Here is a 26,499-nt window from a genome sequence, read left to right as displayed (position 1 = left end):
TTGTGTACAACAGTCTATGGTGTACAATGAGATATTGTTTGAACAAAAAATAGGTAAAGAATTGTTCTGTCTTTCATTGTAATAAATTGATCATTTTATTTTTTATTTGACATAGGGGTAGCAGCAGCCACTGAGTACTGCAATACACAGGTCCATACATTTTTCTGATTTTATTTTGTAAAACATTTCGTAAGTTGTTGCTCATATTATATTGCACACATTTGATATGTTATGTTATAGTACAACCTCAATTCCCAAAAAGATGGGGCCAATTGTTAAATGAAAAAAAGAGAATGTTTACAAAAAACGAAAGCTCATCAATTTGAAGATAAAATCAAATGAATATATGTCAAAAATAATTTATAAAATATTAGTTTTCTTTTTATTATTACATTTTATTGATTTTTAATTATTCATTTTGCACTTTTTTTTATTGTTAATATAATTCTGTTTAGCATTTTATGTTTATTTAATAATAAACTATAAAAACAAAAATACAAACAAGAATATTAAACAAATATTGATTCAATTTATCAAGCAAATTGAAAATGAAAAATATAGATGATGCATCATAATTGATATTTTCACCCAAAAGAAAATAAGGAAATACAGATTTGTTGCTTGCTGTAAGCAGATGTGGCTCATACTACAACTCACTGAAATAATTAACAGCTGAGTTCACAGGATTTTGAGAGGTTTCTATGAGCAAGCCAAAGTCTAAATGATAATGTGTCTGGCTGGACTGGTGAACAAGCAATCACATGCAGTGTGCATGATTCACCTGGACTTTGGTGCTTCAGGGGAAAAAAAGTCATCATCTACATTTAAATGAACTGAGCTTGAAGCAGACTTGTAATGCCAGCAGCATAGCAAACTAAATTTACTCTCATTGTATTCTGCCTGATACTGCAGGCTCTGAAGAGGCTGACACCTCTGGGTGCTGCAGTATTAAAGCCAGAACTGGTAGTACAGGATCCATTTCAGGATCTTCAGACTGGAATTAGGGCACTTGATCAGGGACGGATTTAAGAACCACCCTGAGTCAATCCTATCAAAGAAAGGTCGGAAACGTAACACATAGACGCACAGACAGGCTAACCCGTCTCAGGTTATAAGCGAACATTCTCATGGGCTTAACAGTCCCAGCTGGATCCAAAACGTTACACAGAGGATGGTTGCTGTTCCAGCTGGCCCTTGTTCAGCCTTTATACAGTTCAGTGATTGAAGAGACTAAAAACTTCCTTCCTTAGAAAGACATTTCATACGTGTTTTTTTTTATGTATACAGATTTTAAATGTCTTCTTTTAGATTAGAACTAAATTCCTTTTTTTGTCTGTTTGTGCAGTATGTTGTGTCAGGACTACTACGGGTTCATAACGTCACTGCATTGATGTCACTGGTTTGTGAAGATGTCACAGAATATACGTTTTCAGTTCACATGCTCTTATCAGATGTATTAATCATTGACAGGCCTTCATTCAACCAGCCAAAGAACTTAACTGTTTATATGTCACACAAAGTATGACATATAAGTGGTCTAAAGAAATGAGAAAAATAATGACAAACTAAAACATATTAGTATACCACAAAACCTTCACCACCTTCATTTTAACCAATAATAATGACTCTAAATCAGGCAGACCGCTGTGACATTAACTGTGACAGGTAACTGTTGAGATTTATATTCATCCAACATATGTAAAGTGTGCAAACTATCTTTTTTTTTTTAGATTCTAAGGATTAAAAAGCCACATCTAAAAACAGAACCACCCTAGAATAAACAGTATTACACCACCTGTTTGTGTTTTTCTTAGGGCAATATGTACAGAGTACCAGAGGACAAAAAGAGCATCCACCTCCAGGTGAAAGAATATTTCCGTTTATATTTCTGTTCTTTCTTTTCTTTTTTTGTACCATATTTCCTGATTATTAATCTGACATTTCAATGAACAGGCCAATTTACATTATGGGAAAAATGCTGGATTTGAGCACTGTTTATTTTCTTCCTTATACTCATCATGACACTTTACCTCTGTTTTTATAGCAATCATGGCAACATTTCAATTCAATTCAAATATTTTATTCATTTATCCCTCAAGGGGAATTTTAAGGCAAGCAGTTTAGCGACACTAGAAAAGAAATACAACAAAGAAAATAATTTAGGCTATAGACAAAAAATCTTGCACATTTTCTCTTTCACCGCCAGTGAAGAAACTCATAACTTATTTTAAATGTCATGCTTTGTAACGAGGAAGTATTTTCTCTTCTCGTAAAATAGCAAATCAAAAAAATCATACAAGACTTCCCGGAGTGTTCTGCCTTCAACAATGTGGTAAGATCTTGTCAGTAAGCACGCCAAGCCCTGTGAAAATATGCCGAGCGAGTGGTTAGAGCACTATCAAACACCAGGAATGCGAAACCTGCATGCTGTGTCACTAAAAACCCCAGAGAAATATTTCTCAACCAACCATAAAAATGGTCTTTTTTATATTTATGTATTTTTATTGTTGTAATTTATGTAACTTTTGATAAGTGACAAAAATAGAAGCATGGAGTCGCTGCATCCTGTGAACTCACAAAACTTTGAACTCACTGCCCTTTTCAGTTAAGTAACCAAAGTGAGTCACAGTTCTTGGAATCAAAACTGATATTAACCTGTGCATATAAAGAAAGACAAAAGCATGTTGTAGCTTGACTGAAATAAAGGCAGCATTATTGTTCCTCAGCTGGGAATATGAGTTTGCTCAAAGCGCTGATGTACTGCGAGCCGTCTGGCTCTTTGACCTTCAGTTTGGTGAGAGGTGGCACATCGCCGCTGGTGAAATATCTGAATGCAGGGCTGGGTGACCTGATGGCTTCCAGAAATACCTTCAAGACAAACAAACCAACACGCCCCAATGCGGTTAGATGTAGAGGTCAATTTGCTGTGATAAACTCAACCTACAGTATGCCAGTTTCCGGATGAAGTAAAAGCAACTTAACCCATAAGAACCCAGAACCAGTAATCCTTAAAGGAAAATTATGGGGGATCTACCACAGACCAAGTGGACCACATAAAACACATTTATGATGGGTTTTTTTTTTTTTTTTTTAAATCTACCCCTAAATGTAAATGTAAAAAAGATATGTGGTGTGACATTTGGCGTTTATATATATTATATTATTTATATCCTCAATATTTTTTATTATAAATTTAAAAAACTAGACAAATTTTCTGCTTACAGAAACACAAATTTGCCTTTTTTTTGCATCTCCACATTTATCAAAATTGTGACATTAATAGTGCTGTTTAACAACAAATTATTTTTCAGATTTGTTTTTTAGTAACAAAATAAGAATAAATCAATAATAAATAAAAACAAATAACCATTTGCCTTTTTCTTTGCATCTCCATAACATATATCAAAAATGTGACTTTCATTTGTTCAGTTCCCTAATAACTGATTAGAATTTTTAAATGGGTTTAAATTAAGCCTCGTAACAAAAAAATAAGCTTTTTGAAATTAGCTACTTTTTCACATTTCTGTTCCCAGTCACACACATATTTTGGAGAAGTCACTTCTTGTCACAGTCACATGACCACCACACCAGGGTGTTGAGTATGTGTCACTTAGGGATTTAATGAGTTAAGGTGAAACATAAAGCTGAATATGGGAGATTCTAGAAGATTTAAAGTGTTTGTTACACGGGCGTCACCATGGGTTCTTGTGGGTTAATACATAATTATGAATGAAAGTATGATGCAGATGTTACTTCAGCTGAACATCATGTGAAAATAAAAGTACATTAGTATAAGCAGAAAAATGCACTTTAAAAGTTCTCTCTGTTATATAATTATACATTTGGATGATAATTATAGTTAATGTGCAATCTATAACTGTGCATCATATTTCATAAGCTCATCATAGATTCTGTACGTAAAATCCGAAACTGCAAAGTAATTAGTAGCTGTTAAACAAATTTGTAAGTTATTATTTGTACTTAAGTAAAGTAACTTAACAAACATGCTGTGCATTAATAAATTGGAAGTGTGGAAGTGTGCATATTATTTTAAAGGAGAGGTTCAAAGTCATGCACAAAGCGGACCCACCTCCAGCATGATAAAGTGTTTTTCCCATTATTTTTATTTTTTCCCAAATAAACTGTAACTAAGTGCTACTGCTAGATAAAATGCTTCATAATTAACTTTATTACTGATTTATTTATTTACTAAAAAAAACTGACATCATTAAAAATAATAAATACCTGTTTTTTTTTCAGATACAGATATACTATTATGCCAACAAGAAACTTGAGACATGAGCACCGTATGTACTTACTATAGCTGTGTTTATATTTTGTCTTTTTTTATGGATCTTTTTATTGCTATTTTTATTCGTGCATTTTGTTGATCTTATACCTTTACAATGTCCTCAGTGTCCTGTGCTGCGTTTTGGAAAACTGAGCCACAGTGCTGCAGGTACTTTTCATAGAGGTTGACTGTGAGAGCGTCGACCTCTTGGAGAGACGTGTCCCCAAGCTCCGCCTTCTGCAGGTTGACCAGGAAGTCAGTGTTGACCGGACCACACTCAATGAGACTCACACTGCAGGGTGAAGCATAATTAACATTTACAGCCTTTAAGATAAGGGGACAAGATGCAGGAAGATATTAAAACTTACTGGATATTGAAGTGTTGCAGGAGGACAGCCAAACTCTCACATGCTCCCTCGATTGCAAACTTACTGGCACAGTACACCTCATTAAAGGGAAGACCTGTAAGAGAGCATGAAGCACAAAGTTTGGGTGTTTTGGCAATTTCATGCACGGCAGCAAGCATCCACTCCTCCAATTTGTTCTTGTGATTTCCGTCAAATCGTAAGAAAAACTGCACATGTGGAACACTTTTGGCATTCCTCAAACATGTGCTCGTCTCACCGTGAAGCCCTCCAGTGCTCCCAGTGACCAGAATCCGGCCCTGGCTCTGAGCCTTCATCTCCGGCAGGAAAGCCTGGATGGTCTGGATGGTACCGAGGAGGTTGACCTCCAGAATCTGCCTCATCGAGTCCAAGGACTGCACCTCGAGTGGCCCCATCAAACCCACACCAGCATTGCACACTGTGATTAGTGAGAAAAAGCCTGTTAAAACACAAAGATTAAATCTTGATGAAAACACACTGACACTAGAGCATACCCAGAATGTCCACTCGTTTCTCCACAACTCTGTCTCTTGCATCCCGGATGGACTGCCGGTCGGTCACGTCCATTTGGAGTATATCCAGGGTGTCCTTGTGCAGACTTTTCACACACTCTAAAAGACGCTCTTTCTTGGCCAGGTTTCTCATCGTGGCATACACTAAACAGAAAGCAGCACTTAGTGGCATGTCTTGATACAGTTCACACAAAGCTTTTAAATGTTTTGCTGTCACAAATCACTTATATGTTGCAGAAGCTTCAATACTATCTGATTAGAAGGTTCTTAACATCCATAATAACTGACCTAGTGCAAACTCACTCTAAGAACACACTTAAGCACTTGAGGATTAAAACAAAAGACAGCAATGGTGGTTACCTTTGAATGTTTTTCCGGGGTCAGAGGCCAGCCGGACAGCCAGGCTGAGGCCGATCCCCGAGGAGCAGCCTGTGATCAGCACCACCTTCTTGTCCATGGAGCCCGCTTCACAAACTGTCTGCTTCCACAGAGAGCAGCAGGAGCAAAGAGGGTAAGATAGAGGCATGTGAAACCTCTTTGTCTGTGTTTTCACATATTTTTCTATCACAAGGCCAGTTAATCCTAAACATTTTCATGTTATCGGCCACCTGGTGTCCTCAATTTTTTTCACATATCCTTGTAAGGAAAGTTTATGGATAGTTTATTTTGACCATTGAGACACTTTTGTTAAGGACTGCCAGTGGCACTTAACAACAACATTTGACAATTATTAACAATTTAGTTATATATATTCTATTTTTCTAAAGGGTTATAATGGTATACAGTCAGACAACTAAAATTAATATATTTCTATATAGTAGAAAAACTTTTAAACGGGGGTGATTTTGCAAATTCAGATTTGTGTAATGATCTTGAAATTACATCACATGATTACCTGCGGCAGGTGAAAGGTCATCATGTGAGGTAGGACGCAGGCACACACTTTTAAATGGTGAGTTTTGTGTAATCATTTATCTTGTTTTATTTAAATCAAATCAAATCAAATCAAATAGCCTTTATTGTCATTTTATAGGCAACTATACAATGAATTGACAACTACAGCGCCATTACTCAATATTGACAGCTCACCTGCATGTCATGGAGGTCATGTTATATGCTGCACTTGGTTTGTACAGTAAAGCTGTTGTGTTACTGCTGATGTTACACTTGTTACACAACTTTGAACCTTTAGCATTTTATTCCTTTTTGCATTTTGTGGTTGTTCAGCCACCTGTTGGTTGGTTTCTGCTAGTAGCTTTGAGGAATCTCTTTATTTAAAGTTAAATTGTGTTGTATAATGAGTCATTACACATGCTCATGCACAGCATGCATGCGCACACACGCATACACACACATACATTTCTACACTTTTGTTTTTATTTTACTTTTAATATTGTTATAATTTGCTTCATTTTTATTTTATTTTTTGTGTGATAGCTACTTGTTTTAATTTAACTTGTGAAGTTTAATATAGGTAGAGGCCCTGTATAAGCCCTTTTGGGTTTCTTGCCGCTACCTTGCACTTTCATTTTGTTGTTATCTCTTTATCCTTGTCTTTTGTCTTATTTGTGCAAAATAAAAAAACTTCAAACTTCAAACTTAATTAGCTGCAATTTAAACTTTTTGATGTGGATACAAGTTTAATCTGTTTTTTGTGTTGAATATTTTCAGTATTCGGTACTGACCTGTACCTCTGAACTTTGTAGTACTGTATATATGTTTGCATGCTAAGAAGATAACATATGAAGTCATGTGTCTGTATTTTGTGCATTGTATTCACTGTTAACTTAACTTCTGAGATCAGGTTTTTGATGTTTGTGGTATCATTTAAAGCAGTAATTGACTAATTCACTTTTTACCAGAGCCCGTCTAACTGAGTTGAGTTTAGAGTCTATTGATGTAGTGCAGGGAGGTAAAGTGTTACCTTGCATGGGTACTAACATTTTGAGTTAGCCCATATTTGGCAAACTGCATCTTTGATGCAACAATCAGGCAGAGTAACAAACAGGATGTGCTGCTATGGAGTGGAGGTAAATAAATGCTTTTTAGGCCAAAATATTCATGTGGTTAACTGTTAACTTTAGTTTCTTGATATGACTTGAATTGGAGATTATCAATGTTTTTTACAATAATAACAGTTATAAACACAAACAAGAACTACAGATAGTCAGTGGTGGAAAAAGTATTCAGATCCCTTACTTCAGTAAAAATAATAATACCACACTGTGAAATTACTCCACTACAAGTAAAAGTTAGAAACCTGTTTAAATAAAAGCAGAAAAATATCAGCATCAAAAGTAAAAGTACTTGTCATGAAGAATGGACCCACTCAGATTAAATGTACTTAGTTATTTTCCAGCACTGCAAGTAGTCTTACCTTAAAGCAAGAGTTTGTCATTTTTGGAAAGTTTAAAATATTGTTCCATGTGTCCTTTTTTATTTTAACCTTGATCACCTGCTCCTCTAAATTTCTCTGCATGGCCCTAAACTGGACTTTCCTTATTTATAGTAATGAAATTAGCTTTTGAGTATAATCACACCATGCATTCTGTTTATCCTATAAATTGCACCACTAGAATGAGCACCAGGTGGCAGCAAAACATCATTATATCAGTCACACTGAATTTGGGCTGCTTCATGGACTACATTAAGACAATGAGGCTTTTAATAGCAATACAGAAGCACAATGGTTTTCAGTTCAAGGATCGAGGAGGGAAATTGCGAACTGTTGTTCTAATAAGGTCTCTTATTTTGGATCCTTTCCCAAGCTTGTGTTGAGGGGAAACTCCCATTTCAGGCATGTCTAATGTAGAATTGACTTGCGCTGATGCCTTTAAATGGAAGCTAACTCAATTCAAAATGCTAATATCCTGAGCTTTTAAGCACATCTTGTAGTATTATTCAGCTGATGAAACAGCTAAAAAAGCTAGTTCATGGACTTCTGAGTTGAGATTACTTTTCTCACTCATTTTGTTCCCGAGATTAAGAAATAACTTTCATGCTTTTAATAGACTCAAGTGCTTCACTAAGACACTTTTCAATGTCAAAATTGATGTCATTAAGTTTTGTCATCTATTATCACTGGATTTTGGTATTGCATGTCTGCAAATAAACGGTGGTTGCACTGAGAGGAAACTAAGGGGAAACTTGGCACATTTTAAATTCTAACAAAAGCCAAGCTCCAAAAGTGTGTGTGTTATTGAGTAGGTAAGTAATCCATCGTGCAGGGTCTGAGCAGTGACTGGAAAATAGTTTTTGTGATTACTGAGTGTCATCATGTGAGGGAGTTTTCAGTAGGTGGCGATGAATCCTCAGTTACAAACCATCCATCTATCATAGCTTGTGTGAAGTCAATAATTATTATGAACATAAAGGTGTCAAGAAACACTGGACATAGTTCTGGTTTTGGAAGATATAGACTGTGGGATATGAAATCTGACTTTATTCAGTGTCCTCTTGTGTGTTTTATTGTTGTCTGTCAGTATTCTAATTGTTTTTGTCCCATGCGGATTCAGCTGAGTTTCTGGGCAGTCAAAACAACTTGGATCTTTGTGCTACATTTCAGCAGCCTCATTTGAAAGAATTTCTTCTGCTGATGGGAGAAAACCCAAGTAGGAATTTCCTGCCATTTTGTTGCGTTCCTCCCCTTGAGATGGCATCAGCTTGGCCCCTGTCCCAGAGTCTGTGGGACAGATAACAGCAGGCCTTGAACCTCTTTCAAATATCTACGACTCCCAAGCACTGTTAAAAATCTTGAACTGCTTGACCTCAGATGCTACAGAGTTTTAGCTGCATATTTAAACTGCTATATGTCAGATATTTTAATACATCTTCAAATTAATTCTACAACACTGTGTGCATTCATTTGCTATTTTTGTTAAAAACATATCTTGTTCGAGATCATGAAATCTGAATACACACACTTGCAATATGCTTGAGTACATGTTGCATTGTTGCTGTTCCTGTAGAAGAGGTGATGAAGGACATTTATACTGCTACTGTGCACAAATTGCTTTAACTTGAGTGAAAAAAACAGATGGCAATAAAAAAAAAAAGTCAAACTTATTCTCTTTCCCCTCTGTTGACCATGCATATTCAACACTCGAAAGTATGGGCTGCACCTCACCTCGTCCATTAGTTGTCTGTGAATCCCTCCTGACAGCATTGTGCTGTTTATGGTCTATGGTCTAGTGCAGTTGGGCAGCCTGCTGCTACACGTGGCCTGCAGTCCCCCTGTGGACCAGTAATTACTAAGAAAAGGATGAGTGGAGGTACACAGTGGTCTGGAAAAGCCTTTAAAACACATCCTGGGCAAGTTTGGCCCTCAGACCCAACAGTAAACAGACATCCGAAGACCTTACAGACCTTACATCCACGTGCACAGATATCGTTAGCCTCATAGCATAATTGCCCAAGTCATTTTTTGGCCAAATTGTGATATCTGCCTAACTTTACTCTCCTACCACTGCTGCATCTTTCTGCCTTATTGCCTATGTTCTCAGCCTATCAGAACACTTGGTAGAGTCCAAAATCACTTTCTGCCTTAGTCATCTCTTTGACTTGGGCATTTTTGCGGCTACATACAAACCAAACTACATTATTTATATGTAAGAGAAAAATTGCCTTAGTCAGGGCATATTCTGCCTAAGTCACTTTTATCTGTTATGAAATCGATGTGTTTAATTTTTTATGCAAACTTGTTCACACTTCTTTTTGAACTTACTGTTACAATATCAATTAAAAATACCAATGGGCTTACTAAAAATTGTGTATTTTCTTTTTTCCCGAAAACGTTCAAATATGACTTAGGCAAATATGCTATGAGGCTAACGATATGTGTGTGTGTGTGTCATTTTTGGGAGAAAAGTAAAGTGTTTGTTGTAAGTGGTGGAAATGCATGACACACAGCATTCATGCATTCTGCATTGTGACTGCATTGTGACTGCGAAGCCAACAGTTAAAGTCCTATCTGCAACTGCTTCAGGAGGAAAAGCATAACAGCTTCCTGGTGTCAGTCCATTCATGTGCTCACCCTGTGGCAGACCAGGCCAACTAAGTCACATTGGGCTGTGCTGTTCTAGTGCAAACACATGTAATAAGCGCATGCTGCTGCAGACACAATACATGGTTTATTAAAAAAAACCCACTGCAGTGGCAGATGTGCTCGACAGGATGTCCCTTGTGAAAGTGATGAGCAGAACTGAAACAGCTCAAAAACGTGTTGAGGTGGATGTGGTGAGGCTGAAATGTCACGCATCTTTACCTGGCAACAAAGTTAAATGAGGATAATTTGTACTGTGGGCGTTTAAGCTGAACTCAATCTTAGATCTTTTATTTCTCAGAGATGCTGCCTCAATTTCCAGATATATAAGAAAAAAGTTGAATGAGTTTTAGCAGCTGATAAGATCAAACTTGTGTTTATTCTAGGAAAAGGGGTGATATGGTTTGATGTACATTTCATTCTTGTAGTCAACTAATACCAGCCAACGCCGAACAAAAGCTTAAAGTAAAATAAAAAAAAGTACTGTTATGTGTCAGCACTGCGTCATGTAGGCCTAATGTCTTTCAGATATGTTGTTGAAGATTATACAAATGTGGATCACAATTTCCAAGATACTCTGCTTCAAAGGCCTACTTCTGCAATTGCCAGGGGATGAATAAGGATGATGAAATAAACATTTGTTTTGATTATAAAAACTATGTTCAAAGCAGAAAGTAGGCCTTATGGATACAAAGTAGCATAAAGTAATAGATAAATCTATGAAACGGTAAGCTGAAGAGCTCAAAATAGCAAAAGTACATGGTTGGAGTAGTTAGCTAAACTGATAAATGGTTGGAATAGATAGCTAAACGTTAAAATAGCTCAAATAAATGAATGGAATAGTTAGCTAAAAGTTAAAATAGGTAACAGTAAATGGTTCAAATTGTCAGCTACAGTGCTAAAGCAAACAGTTTAAGCACTTTAGCTGACAATTTGAACCATTTACTGTTACCTAAAACAGTTAGCTAAAAGTAATATATGATGGTTTAATCAGGGGTATCAAACTGATCCATGAAAGGCCGCATGGCTGCACATTTTTGTCCCATCCAAGCAGGAGCACACCTGTTGCAACAAATCAACTGAGTGAGACAGTTCAGGTGATTGCACGAGTGGAGTCAGGTGTGCTCCTGCATGGTCGAAACAAATAACCTGCAGCCACAGCGGCACTTTCATAGATCAGTTTGACGCCCTGGGTTTAAAAAGTCAGCTTAAAGTTAAACTTGATGCTACTCACTGAAATACAGTTACTTATTCTTTTATACATTCATAAGACAAGTAGGCCTAAGCCCAATTTTTTTAGTAAAACCTACCGCTGTTCTTCTTATTTTGATGTCTTGTGTCGTATCCAAGCCAAGACCGCAGCATTCCTATCTGATATCAAATTAAATCCCCACTATCTGTCTAAGAGGTTTCCTTTCACTTTGTAAAACCACAGTTTGATTGCTTTGGTCTAGACTTGATACATTTTAAGATTACAACAATGTGTCTGTATCTGATGAGGTTTACTGCGTCTGTGACTTTTTCTTCCTCTCAACACACAGTAGATGCATTTAATCCATATCCTTTTCTTCAGCTGTAATAATTCATCAAACTTTGCAGCCTCTGAACTCTTATGCTTGGAGACATATTATTTATGGCGTCTCCAGAGTTTCTTCTTTTTCAACATGTGTAGCCGATGCATGCATGCATTTAGCTCTTTGTTCGCTAGTAAATTTCCTGCGAGTAAGTAAGCTGTCAATGTTGGAGAAAAGGTTTTATGCTTGTGTTGCAGTTGGATACAGCGCTGTTATATAAGATGCTGGAGCGATATGTGGTAAAAATAGAAAGTTTTCCTTGTTCTGTGAAACTCATCCAGCCTCACAGGACAACTCTGAGATTGAAAGAATTCCCTCCTCTGAGAATTCAATCCATGATGATAAAAACGCAAAGGAGCTAGAACTTTATATGGCTACTTCAAAACCGCCAAACTGATGAGAGACGCGGCTTACACTAATCGCTCTCTCCTGACGACGGATGGCAGGTTTTACTTCAATAAAGGGTAAAGAGAGAGTCTGATAGAGAGTAATATAGAGGGAGCGGGGCTCACTGGTAAAATCATCATGGCTGAAACGGGAGAGGACGTGTGGAAAGTATGAATGGTTTTGAACACACGGACAGGGAGGCAGAATCAGCACATTTTACATCTCTAATCTACGGATGAAACCATTTTAGCAGCTCAACCTGATCATTTTAGTTTGTACTAAGAGAGAAATTCAATCAGTTTGAAATCATTTTAATGACAAAGCTGCAAGACCATCATTTATTGTTCTTGATGTAGGGCTGGGCGATATGGGCCAAAAGTCATATCCCGATATATTTAGGCTGAATATGGATATACAATATATATATCCCGATATTTTTTATCGCAAATGTTCAGTCAAAGTCAAAGCCAAATATGTCACAAGTAGTTTTATTGAAACTGTTGAGTTGTTAAGTGAACATAAATACTGTATAACAACAGTATATATATGCGATATGGTCTAATTCCATATTACATTTAAAAATGTATATCAATATATCGCCCAGCCCTAGCTTGATGCAAGACCGAGATGGAGAGAAAACATTACAGTCGTCAATATTTCAAATGCAAGCATGTTACAATCTTGCTTTGGGCCCGAGAAAACTTGCATCCCAGAGCAAGGTCAAAGGTCATTCAGGCCGTGTCACGGAGAGGATTAGGACATCATATTTTCTACATTTTCCCAGAGTTTTTAGATATATGGGCTGCTGCAGGGTGCTATGATTGCTTGGTGGATGTGAGGCTTTACGTCAGCTGTAACCCTCAGGGCCGCTGACTGACCTGCCGGCTCTAAATTCCGCAGGACCAGTTTGTATACAAACCCTCGGAGCTCCAGGAAGTAGCGATGATTGTGTCATGGGAAATATCCTCTCCGTCTTGAATCAACTGCTCCGAGGCATTCTTTCTCTCCGGGACATCCTGTTCCTGCTCTCCTCTCGGCCTTCGGGTGATGGAGTCCATCCTGGGACTAGACCTGACCTGTATTTAGCTTAAAGCGCTGGTGTGTTAGTCATTGCTTAAGCCTGAGGTCAACACAGTACCGTTTCAGTGCGCATGCATGCATTCCCCTTAGCAGCTGCACCATCATGGTGACTCTTGTTTGGTCGACAGGCACAAACTTATCTGAGCTATGTATCTGAGGCTTGTTCCGTGGCGAGATCCAGCTGGTTAGATAGCATACAGGAGAAAATGTAGACTGTTAAAGAGCAGATCTCATCAGCAGAGGTTGACAGGGTCAAATCTGGTCTGGCTGGGAAAATACACTCAGAGACAGCAGGCTGCTCTGGTTGTACAGGGTAGTTTAACAGGTCAGTGGTTGAGAAGCAGAAGGACAAGTGTGCTGACTGTAAACATTAACCCTCATCTTACCAACTTGAAGTATACTTTTACTGTTGTATCTCAAAGAAGCTTTATGCTAGCGTTTCCAGTTTTTCCTGACTTTGTCAACCAGTTTGTTCCTCAAGACTTCATATCATTTTTTACAGCTTTTGTTTTAAATTGGTGCTTTTTGAATATACCTATGTATTGGGATCCCTGGGTCAAAATCAACACCCTATTTTACTTAGATGGAAGTATTTATTTAGTGCATGTTGCCATGGGTCCTAATTTAAGTATCACACATATAAAGGGGGTAGGCACATTTTAAAGGAGACAGGCACAGACATACAAGTAGAAAAAAAGTATGAATTTGACTATTATTCAACCTTTATTCTGACAGGTTCATCCTAAGACCAAAGTCGCTATCTACCTTTATATTGCAAGACAATGCAGTTGAAGTTAAGTTGAGTTCTATAAATATAATATAAAATATTGTTATTTATTGTTTATTTGAAAGTACTGAAAACTAAATGATACAAGAATTAAATTATGATAAATAAGCTTAAAAGTCATGATGTGCATTGTGCTTGGGCTAAAAGTTGCAATTTAGTTGATTATATAATGTTTTTTGTTTTTTTAATTTTAATTTTACACAAAATGCAAATAAAACAAACTGCAACTTCTCTAAAATAATGAACGCATATAGAAGAAGATTTTGCTATGGTTGTTTCTTACAGTAGTTTATTCTTAGGGATTCCAGTCTTTGCGTGTTAAATGTTGATATGATGAGATAAATATAAATATCAGGTGGCAGTATTTGCATTTTCTACTTCCTTTTTCCAGTAAAACTCTCTTAAAACACACATTCCAGTGTTTCTGTCTTGGCTCTCCGTCTCTTCGCTCCAGGTGCAGCAGGCGGTGAATGCCAGGCACTCCATGCTTCACTACATCACCTGTGATGTGGTGAAGTGAAGCGATGGGTGGTGTGTCGGGGCACGGCAAGTGAGTAAGCCATGCTGGTATTTACTCAGCATCATATAAAAACACTTCTCTGGCAGTAAATGCAGGCATGTTTTAGCACCACTACAGTTCTCACGCCAAACTGATATTTTCCCTCTCCCTCTTTCTGTCTGAATCACTCCTAAATAATGTCCATCCATGCACCTTCTTGCCTTCTATCAGACAGTGGTGAAATCAGCGGTGCGCTCCACCCACCAACCGGGTTACCTGGTTACCTTCTGTTTACAGTTGGACACACTGTAACTAAGTGTGTAGACATAACATGAAGCATTGTGTTAGCATGCATGACAGTAAGTGGTAAGTAAGTAAGACTTCCTCTACAGACTTTCCCACAAACAAAAACAACGCACATTAAAAACATTTGCATTTTGCAGTCTCTCTTTCTGGAGCTCCTTCCTGTGTGCTCAACAAACCCACTTCCCCTGGCTCTCAAACGCACACAGTTCACATGAAAGTAGATTAAGGTGCTCTGCACTTGAGATATGCAGCGATTAAACCTGAAGAATGAAGTCTGGCTGTGATATTTGCCATAGTTTCTGCATTGCTGCTGTATTCTTTTGTTTTCTGCAGCTCCAGGATACCCCACCTATTTTATAAGCTTGCTGTTCAAAGGAAGCTGCAGTGAAAGGCAGTGTTTCATTTACCTTGTGAAATTATGAAAGCCCATTTTGCCTGCATCATGCCACAGTTACATAATTAATTACCTGTACTTGCAGTTCCCAGGAGCCAAGAACACAATGACATAACATTTTGCACCTGTGGCATGCAAGCCTGCTAAAAAGCCTGTCACGGTTGTTCTCCCCTGTCCTCTAATTGCAGCATATCATATTTCCTCTGCATCTATTGTTATACTCTCTCAGCACAGGCCCACACTCTCACAGTTGGGTGTTAATCCTTGTTATTACCTCAACAAATACTTCTCGAGCACACCTCAAGAGAGAGAAATGTCACCTGTCTTCATTTCTAACATACCTGTTCTGGTTTGTCATCGTTTTGTTTTTCCCAGACATTGTGGCGTTCTTATTGGTTGTTCCCTCAACGGTTTTTGTTCATGTGGCGTTTTTTTTTAAAAATAGCTGCAGTGAAACAGAGATAGCCTTGCCCTTCAATAAAAACCGAGATAAAACTCCACCTTTAATCTTAAATAAGAGTATCTGGGTTACTTGTTTGCTTAATGTAATGTTGGTTTTTCTGTTCCACTTCCTGCTGTAAGACCTTTGTAGCAATATATCATGTGGCAATATTGTACTTTGCTTAGTGTCAAAATTGCACTTTTTATTCAGATCTCTGACTTTATTGACTTCTCAACTTGTGCTACTGTTACACTAAGAACAGAAGTTATCTTATGTTACTTTAAGATATTTTGCAAGCTTGTTTTTCTGAAAACTTGACATCCTGACCTAAAACTGGGTCTTTGAATGCACCTCCTGGCTGTGTAACTTTGATACAAACTCAAATTTCCTTTTAGTGTTCCAGTGGTCCAGAATTTGAAATATGATGCAGATAATGTCTTGCCACATGAAAGAACTAGAAGAAGTAAAAGTCAAATACCATAATTGCCCATAAAAATATCTAATTAAAGAAGAATAATATGCCTCTTAAAATTCTAAAAGACTTTTTGGCTCCCTAATCGCTAGACAGATTTATTTATTATTGCCAGGGAGTTCTTATTCCAAATAAACAGAGGATTATGTAAATGTACTTTTTCTACACAAGCCTCCCTGTCTGAGCCAAGGATGCAGATACAAAACATTCCCAAGCACCATCTGGCTCTTATCACCTCTCAACATCATTTCCTTCACATAAAATGACCAGGACTAGGAGCCAAGTCCCTTAAGTGTGCTTACTGTAAATGCTGCTACGTGCTAATCAAAGATCGCTCCCTATTTTGTCACGTCACTGTCCGTTCATTTTATTATCTCTTCTTGTAATACAACCCTGATTCCAAAAAAAGTTGGGATGCGGTGAAAATAATAAAAATAGAGTGTAATGATTTGTAAACTGTGACCTACATTTAATTACATACAAAGACAAGATAGATAGATAGATAGATAGATAGATAGATAGATAGATAGATAGATAGATAGATAGATAGATAGATAGATAGATAGATAGATAGATAGATAGATAGATAGATAGATAGATAGATAGATAGATAGATAGATAGATAGATTACTTTATTCAAAAACACAGAATAGAACAAGAAAAAGGACACTTAATAAGTTAAAAAGAAGAAAAGAAGAAGAACATCAGTTGGTAGGATGGTTGGCAGGATATCTAATGCTCCAACTGGATAACATTAGTTTTTTGTAAATATTTACACTCCTGAATTTGACACATTCTATTTTATTTATTTATTTTTGTGGCGTTTTTTTTTTTTATTATGCTTTATTAGATCATGATAGACAGAATGGAAGGGGAAGACTTGCAACAAAGGGACCTCAGGCCAGATTCAAACCATGGGGTCTGCCGCAAATGTATTTACTTTTTACACAGTGTCCAAACTTTTTTGGAATAGGGGTTGTAATGTTCTGTCCATGCATTAGGATTAGAATGCAGCTCAAAAACAACACCCCTTAGTTGTGATATGATCACAATATGTCACGGCCTGAAGTAAGCTATTGTTGTTCATTTTTTTTTAAGTTTTCAAGTGTGACAATATGAAAGTGAAAGAGTCTTTGAGACGTTTTTTTTGTTTTATTAATAAATAGCAATATTCACAATAAAAGGGCTTGGGCTTGGGCTTGGGCTTGGCTTGGCGGAGGTCTCCAAGTACCCATCCAGTTTTTGTTTTAATTGCTCAGAAATTCAATTGGAAATTTCAAAAATAGTGCAACAAATATTGTGACACATGGCAATGGCAGAGGAGATACACAGCTAGGACACTGTCAGAAATTTGTTTTTGCATGGAAATATAAGCAAGATCAGTCCAAAGTATTTAAAACACATTGCCTAATTTGAGTAATCTAATGTTGTTGGGTTTTTTTTTTTTTTTTTTTTTAACAAATTACATTTTATGTCATGTTTTTAATCCCCCCCAACACTGTGAATGAAAGTGATTAGAGGCAGAGTTAAAGGCTAAGGTACATTGTGACAGAGATAGACGGGTCACAGTGACATGCTGGTGAACTCTTCAGACACAGCACTTGAATCTGTCTTGCTTTTATGAGATGATGGAGCAAAGGTTGATAAAAAGCTCTGGGAAACGTGCTGCGCTGCACGATCCTCCGGGTAAAAGTCTTCCAACATTAGCGGATCACTCAACTGTATCTGGGGCGAGCATTTCTCGCTGACAATTTATCATACTTAGTAATTATTACACAAGGTTTTGGCCTATAATTTGGGTTTTAGAGAGCCGAGTTCTATGACGGCAGCAGATAACGTTAGCATGAGATGGAGAGGAATCCAAGCGTGTGATTATTAGCTCCTGCTTATATAAGATGTTTTCCGTGACTTCCAACCCAAGAAATAAAGTTGTGACATGCAGGGTGATCTCCATGACGGGCATGCGGGGAATGTCATGGCGTTGCAGCCTAATATGGGCATTACACTGAGCTGATGGGCCAGTTTGACTCTCAATAACATTCCAGCTCCTCTGAGTTTCTGCTTATGAACTCACCTTTACATTCCTTCCTTGTTTACGGCTCATTTCAGGAAGGTGACAGGATTAGTGTGTCTGAAAGCTTGGGTGGTGTCCGTACTCTCCACACCCTGACACTTACAGTAAACTGACACATGCTTTCAATTAACACCCTTTGATCCTGACTTGAGAGACTCTGGTGTGTCCTACTGTGGAAAAACCAGGTGGGACTTTTTTTGTGTTTATAAGTTGTAACTAATGGCTTTATTTGTGTTAATACTTCATACACTGTAAAAAAAAATCTGTTTAATTCACGGTAAAATACCGGCAGCTGTGGTTGCCAGAACATCACCGTAAAAAATACAGTGAGCGTATGTTAATGTAAATATCAGCAAAAACTGAATATACTTTATATAATATATAAATATATATATATATATATATATACTGAATAATCCCATTACTTTTAGGATAATTGTTTCATCATGGTATTTCTCCATTAACTTTACATGAAAATTTTATATTTTTACAGCAAAACTGTGTGTTTTCTACAGTTTATGGCGGTAGAATTTAAAGTTTTATACTATTCTTTGATTTACAGTAATTAAAAGTATCTACTACGGTGATGTACAATGTTTAATTTTACGATCTATTTCTGATGCAATTTGACAGTTTTTTACTGTAATTTAAACAAACATTTTTTACAGTGTAGATAAGGTATGTAACACAAAGGCTCCTTACCTTCTGAATGAGTGTTCATGTACTTCATATACATTTATAAATAAAAAACAGAATGGATCTAATTCAGAATTCAGACTTTTTATTTCAAAATGCAAAAGTCTATCAGTTTGAACATTAACCTCTTAAAACCCACCTGCCAATCTTTAACAATGTGTTGTATTTTATGTGAAATCATCTGTCACATAAATGTAGCGGAATACAATATTTTCCTCTAAAATACTCAATGCTTAAGTTAATACTTAAGTTAACTTGAATAAATGTGCAGCATTACTGTTAACCACTGAGAGCTCAAATGTGCAGGTTATTACAAAGTGAGAAGGATTTGACTTTTATCAATGATTCACCAACATTTCTACTTTCAGCCATGAGAGCTTATTAGTTACTGAGTAAGTCATTTCTTATGGGTCATTGGTTTCTCAAGTTAAAGGTTAGAATAAGCCAGTCTGCAGCTGCAAATGGTAACTAAGACAAAGCAATGAATGCTGATGATGCAATATGAGTACATTTGGCATTGACATAAACTAATCTTTTAACCTCCTGAGAGCCAAGCTTTTGTTTGGTATGTGTTGTTAGTTTCTCCTAGATATTTTGGATTTGTAGGACCTGATAAATACAAAAACTAAGCATTGTCTTTGAACAGGAATTAGTTTTTGAAAAAAAAATAATGGCTTCATTTTACTGTATAATGCAATTAATTCACCAGTGAATAAAACTTTTTATTTCCTTAAATTTACACCCTCTCATTTGAAGAATGATAGTAAAAGTTTATTCGTTTTCAAATGAATACTTCCTGATGAGCAGAGTCGGAACTTGTTGCTAATGCTAAAAATAGTCAAACTTGCACAGAATATCAAACTACAAACATTATCAAGCACAAATACACAAGTTTTAGCCATAAAATCTGATCAGCTTTGGTACCTGGTCCACTTTTGTCTGGGTAAAAGCTGTTAATTGACTTTACCAAGATGCTGCCATCTGATTTTTACACTGATTGATGTATTGTTCTTATTCTAGAGTGCATAGTTATAGTTAAGCAGAATGAAATATAAGGTCCAGAAAACCTCAAATGAAATGTCCACATATGAGGACGCAGGGTTACAGGAGGTTAATAAATGTGCAAATTTATTTTTTCTTAACTGCATAAAAGCAGTGAAGATACTCACTTCTGGGCCTCATCTTTTTAGAGCGTTGATTTATTTAATTGATGACTCGTCTTGGCTGTCCGAGTCTCACAGTCGACTCAGCCGGATCATATGACGGATCTGTCTCTGGGGTCTTTGATCAGTGCGTCGGATCACGTACTGCAGCGGACATGAGGTTCTCCTCATTAGACATCAGACGAAGGTGAGGTGATATCAAGGGTGCTGAAAAACTCTTATATGACAGAGATGTCACAGTAGATAAAGATTAGGATTGTTAGTTACCTAGTTGTGATTTCAAAATCACCTTTATATAACCAACTGTTGCTGCAAATGTTCATCCTATCAAACAATTTAGTCAAATTATGATTTGAAATCTTCGAACAAGTACCTCATTCTTTCAGTACAAGAACCTCATTGAGGCAGCTTTTTTTAATGTTAGCATGTGATGTTGCTAAAACCATAAAAAAAGAAAAGAAGAGAAGTCCCTGAGGCTGTTCTTTATTCAGACAATAAAGAGTTTTGTAGTCTGTAAATGAGTCACTGCTGCCGTCTGAGTCTTTGCCTTTGGTTTAACATTGATGTGGCAGCAGATTCCTTCGGCTTGGCCTTGCGTCAGCAGGGGGATTCCTCGAGATGCAGCATCTGGGTGCTGCATTCTTGCCGTCCCTACACATTGCCATCGCAACGATCACGAGACACAACAGCTTGACAGCCGCAGTGGCAGACAGAGTCGCTTCCTGTCCCCCCAGCTGGAGTGAGGGGTGTGAGAAACGAGCTCAGAGTTATGGCCGAGAGAGGCGAATAGGAGCAAATAACCAAAATTCCCGCCCCCCCCCAACCCCCCCCCCCCCCTCCCCCCCCCCCCCATCCCATCCCACAGCGACGATGGTCCCCTCTCCACTCAATAAACGAGGTGGAGAGACAAAGGAGCGATTCAGTGTCTGTTAACACAAGAGGCCCTGTCTACAATAAATACGAGGCTATGAATGAAGATAAAGATGAGTAGGCTTTGTGACCTAAAAACTCCAGTTTCAAACATCACGTTGCCAAATGCAGATCCTCTGACAAACCAGTGGAATTGATCAGGGAGATAAACAAACTGCTGGCCATCATGGACAATGATCAGCACCCTCTCGGAGCACCTTCTCTCACAGGCTGCTCCAGCTCCGCTGTCATAGGGACAGATACAAAAAAATCTTTCCTTCCACATGCCATCACACTGTACAATAACAAATAATAACCTGGTTCATTACATACTGTCTATGCACTTTATGTGTTTTTATGCACACTGTTCATTGCACCTTATTTGTTTCATAGCATCAACATTTTTATACTGTATATTCATATTTATTCTGCACTGGAATTCTATTCTACTCCTTAATACATACTCCTTCTTTAGACACTTTATATTTTATTGTATTTTATTGTATTTTTATATTTTATTGCTTGAAGTATGCCTAGGTTGTTCTTTTTATGTAATTGTGTTGTTATTGTCTCTGTGTGTAATGCTGCTGCTACACTGTAATTTCCCAGCTTGGGATAAATAAAGTATATCTATCTATCTATCTATCTATCTATCTATCTATCTATCTATCTATCTATCTATCTATCTATCTATCTATCTATCTATCTATCTGTCTCTCTATCTATCTATCTATCTATCTATCTATCTATCTATCTATCTATCTATCTATCTATTTATCTATCATCTATCTTATTATAAATCTATCTATCGATCTATCTATCTATCTATCTATCTATCTATCTATCATCTATCTTATTATAAATCTATCTATCTATCTATCTATTTATCTATCATCTATCTTATTATAAATCTATCTATCTATCTATCTATCTATCTATCTATCTATCTATCTATCTATCTATCTATCTATCTATCTATCTATCTATCTATCTATCTATCTATCTATCTATCTATCATCTATCTTATTATAAATCTATCTATCTATCTATCTATTTATCTATCATCTATCTTATTATAAATCTATCTATCTATCTATCTATCTATCTATCTATCTATCTATCTATCTATCTATCTATCTATCTATCTATCTTATTATAAATCTATCTATCTATCTATCTATCTATCTATCTATCTATCTATCTATCCATCTATCTATCTATCTATCTATCTATCTATCTATCTATCTATCTATCTATCTATCTATCTATCTATCTATCTATCTATCTATCTATCTATCTATCTATCTATCTATCTATAATGTCCAAACCGATTGTGCTAACCCTTGTCTTTATTTTTGGTGTTACAGGGTTTCCAATTAAAGGAGGTCTAGAGCGGGTGTCCCCTCAGCCTCAGCATGGCCACAGACATGGAGCTGGAGGGCGGCTAACTTGATCTGAATTCCTGCCAGAGTGTTTTATGTTCCCATTCAGCCTGAGGAAGGAGCTGCAGACCAGTGGGAGCTGGACGCCCTCCAGCTCTTTACATATCATTTATAGAGATATTAATTTTACTTTTACACATTACAGTACGTGCGCACTTAAAATCCCTCACGGGGGTTGTAAATATGTTCTGTTCAAAAGGCAGCCAAACAAATTCCTGTTCTGATTGTCGGAGTAAAGTATGTTGGGAAATTTTTTTGATTCATTGGCGGCTTTGGGTCACTTGATTTGTGATGTGATCAGCCGACCAGCGGAGGGGTGTGATAAACAAGGCCGTTTTAACACAGAGGCCTGGGGGATGCATGAATGACTGGCTGTCGGCGTGAGCTATAAGTCATAGCTGTGGGGTCCTCGAGTGTTAAGCTAGTGGAAACACACACGTAGGAGTGCATACACTTAAGTTTAGGTGTCTCCTGGGAGGTCTTGTAAGCGTGAAAAATAAGTACTAAAGAAAGTGGGAACAGAATACAGAATGATGGGAGCGAATAAGTGACCGGCTTCTTGTTTAAGCTCATGGGGGTCTCGAGGGGAACTCTGGATTTACTGAGGCTGGACAAGTATTTGTTTGTGTGAACAAGAACAAAACACAGGAAAACAGTAGCTCAGCCACAAAAATGTGATGAATGATTTCCGTAGAAAGGAAGGATGGTGGTCCAAAACCTCTTCATTAAACAGAAAGTGGAGAAAATGTATTTCTAAGCAGTGAATCAGCTTCAGAGTCTTACAGGAGAGGTCAGGTAAGGAAACTCAGGTGTCACTGTTTTTATAACTTGAGGTCATTTTTAGTGAACTTTCCAGGCTTTTCAGTCTTTTATCCTTGACATTTATTTGTTTTATGAAAGGTAGTTTGGCTTTGCATGGACCCCAGAGGATGATTCCTATAATTTGTTGACCCCTTAACCTTCTACCCCCCACTGACAGGACACACTTTCCTTTGACCAACACTTTTGTCCAAGTTCAGGTATATTTAAAACACTTTATAGCTTGATTCCCACGAAATTTGCTGTCCTTGTTCTTTATTCCCAGAGAATAACTCCCATTCATTTTGGTTACAAACACACATTTGCTCCAGTGCAACCATGAGGCCAAATTACATTTCTACTCCTACTACATTAATTCTCGCCAGAAGTGAAACAATTTGCATTTTAGACACTAAATGAATGTCTTTACAGTCATAATTAAATTAAATGTGACATTTTTGGCACAATATTTTTAGCATAATTGTTGTTGTGCTATTTGTTCAGTCCAACTAATCTCTTTCATATTGTGGAATGTTGCATTGCAGCCAATATGTATAATTTGGGTGAACCACCTAATTAGTTTTTCTTAATGGATCATTACCAACTTGGACCACTAGAAATATGCGAAGAGACGAAAAAGGCAGAACAATACAGCACCACTGTGCCTGTAAAAATAAATTTTTATAAGTATTTATTTCTACCATTACACTACCAAGCTATTTTTAATATTTTATATTTGTATTTCTGTATTTTTGTATGAAAGAGAGAGACAGCCCAGAGTCATTCCTAGTATGTGCATACAAACCTGGCCAATAAAGATTATTCTGATTGTGAAAATAATGAAAAATTAAAACGTAAGAAATCAGCTACATACTATCAAGATTAACGCAAAGTTTGGGATAAATGCTGAATGAGATAAAAAAATATCACTTCTATCTGGACGTTAAATATAAAGTTAAAGCAGTCGTTAGCTTAGCTTAGCACAAAGAATGGAAACAGAGGAGCTTGCCTGGCTCTGTCAAAATAAAAAAATAAGATATAAAAACAACAAATGGCAGTTTTATGAAGGGTTATGTGCTATGAGTGACTATTTCTTGGCTCTGATCAGTTGTACTGAAGCAGTTATGTCACCTTCAGCTAGAGTCAGGCTAGCTGTTGGTTTATAATTTGTTAAATTATGTGTGTTAAGCAAAGCTATGTTCTACTCTTTATTAAAAAAAAATTCCTGCATTACATGGTGCACCTGTTCACAAGATGGATAAAAGAGCAGCCATGGAGTGTGACAGTTGCAGCAAGAAAAGAGGGTTATCCTCTTTGCCTGACCTTTGACCCCAACCTCCCCTCACCTCATTTCTCATGCTGGACACAAAGGGCCATGGAGTGACGGAGCAAGCTGCCCGCTGATCACATGTAGTTAAACACAAAACAGCAATACAAATATATGCTCAAGAAAAACACACACATAAGCACCAAACTCTGGCTATGTTTGTTACCAAGTAAACTTTTAGAAGAAGCATTTTTGCTCTCAGGCAACATACCCATTTTTGGCCTGTCAAATTTATACAATGCATGTTTTTGAGTGATGTGGTACTTTAAAAAAGAGGGAAGAGTATAGGGAACCAATAGCAATGCTTTAATTTGTCAAATTAACACTTAAAACCCTATTTTGCAGACTTTTCCAAAGGAAACGGCTTTGCCATTTTGTGCCACAAAAAATCACTCAAAACGTAATTTCCTGGCCCTTTTCCATCTTGAAAAAAAAATATTCATGCTCATAGGTGAGAAAACCTTCATTTTAGATAGTTTCATAAACTTAGACTGTTCAAGACAATCATTTCAATGGGTCGTTGGTTCAGGCAACATTCAGTTAAAAAATGTCCTTTTGTAATGTTTTTCAATTTAAAATGTTATGTATTGTACCCTGTTGAAGCTACTGAATCTTTTACACATGTTTATGAAATAAATAATGTTAAAATTAATTTGACAAACTTTCTTTTTCACTGTAACATTGTACCGTAAAGGTACAATGTTGCCTACGGGCAACAAACCCCAAAATCTTCAGATTATGTTTATTTGGTCTATTTCAAGACAAAAAAAGACTCTCCAAACATTTTTTTCATAATGTGTACCATAGAGGGTTAACATGCAAACCTGTGATCTTTTAGCTCCTGAGACTGACTACCCTGTGTGGTTTTCACCTCACAAAATTTAGCATCTTTTTATAAGGCCTGTTCTGATTTTTCACCTCGTTTTTAGTTGAGATGTTCCCATAAACCAAAACCACAAACTCTCCCTGATGGCCTTGTGGTGTGGTGGATATAAGGCCGAGGTCAGCCTCTTTAAGATCTACTTGGCGAGGGTTTAAAGCAAACTCCTCCTCCCACACATATTTATCTAGAGGGGGGAAAAAAATCTGCACAAGTTTTTAAGTCACGAACCTCTTTCAACAGTTATGTGTTTTTTTTGATAACAGCTTTTATATTGTTTCACAACAAATTCTTTTACTCAGAGGATGATAAATGTTGGCATGGGTTGGGTGGAAAGTGTGTGTGTGCAGCTTGTTGCACTGTCACCATGGCTACGCAAACAAACACAGAAAGCAGCACGCTTCAGGAGGTAGTCATTAGTAGTAATCCGACCTTTGACCCCTGCCATGCCTCGGATGACATATGGTGGTGTGTACCTGCTGTTACTGGAGTCACTGGGCTGTGTGAGCCAGTGTGATGTAAATGCAGAGACCTGCAGCTCTACTTTGTTGTTGCTGTTTCATGTAGAATGTATTAACCCATTGAAGCCTGGAAAGCAGATACGTTGTTTTGTAGTATTTGTATAAGCTCAAATACTTTTTTAATTTCATTTCTATCTGCTACAGAGGCTGAAAAATCTATTATTTAGTAGAAGTGTTGACACTTCTGTTGAATTTCCAGAAAAACTTCAGGTTTTAGGGGCTTATTTTAAAATCGGCCAGAGGTTTAACAGGCAGTTTTAGGTGAGATCAGGTTTAAAGGGACAGTTCACCCCGAATCAAAAATACATGTTTTCCCTCTTGTCTGTAGTGCCTTTTTAAAATTTAAAACCTATCAATATTTATTGTTTAAGTGTGCAGAGTGTGAGAGGTATCTCTTGAATATAATGGAACTATATTTGGTGATAAATTACTGCTATCTATGCTACATTCAAGCATTTTCTTGGCCATAAACTATGGAATAATTTGCCACCAATAATTAGATTTTACCCCTCTAATGA

At 37.1% G+C, this 26,499-nt stretch overlaps 1 protein-coding gene across 1 annotated transcript; it reads right to left on the bottom strand.

Annotated features, from left to right (window-relative positions):
- Positions 1-1,903: 1,903 nt before the first annotated feature.
- Positions 1,904-5,706, bottom strand: hsd17b1 (hydroxysteroid (17-beta) dehydrogenase 1). Its single transcript, XM_059348287.1, has 6 exons — positions 5,550-5,706; positions 5,172-5,333; positions 4,916-5,095; positions 4,660-4,753; positions 4,400-4,583; positions 1,904-2,868 (listed from the first exon to the last, which is right to left on the bottom strand). The coding sequence occupies exons 1-6, from the start codon at positions 5,644-5,646 to the stop codon at positions 2,713-2,715; spliced, it is 873 nt and encodes a 290-aa protein (XP_059204270.1). The 5' UTR covers positions 5,647-5,706; the 3' UTR covers positions 1,904-2,712.
- Positions 5,707-26,499: the final 20,793 nt, after the last annotated feature.

The sequence above is a fragment of the Centropristis striata genome, chromosome 13 (assembly GCF_030273125.1).
Source record: "Centropristis striata isolate RG_2023a ecotype Rhode Island chromosome 13, C.striata_1.0, whole genome shotgun sequence".
Taxonomy (NCBI): Eukaryota; Metazoa; Chordata; class Actinopteri; order Perciformes; family Serranidae; genus Centropristis; species Centropristis striata.
The sequence above is the reverse complement of the archived record's forward strand: the minus strand, read 5'-3'. Positions and strand labels throughout refer to the sequence as shown.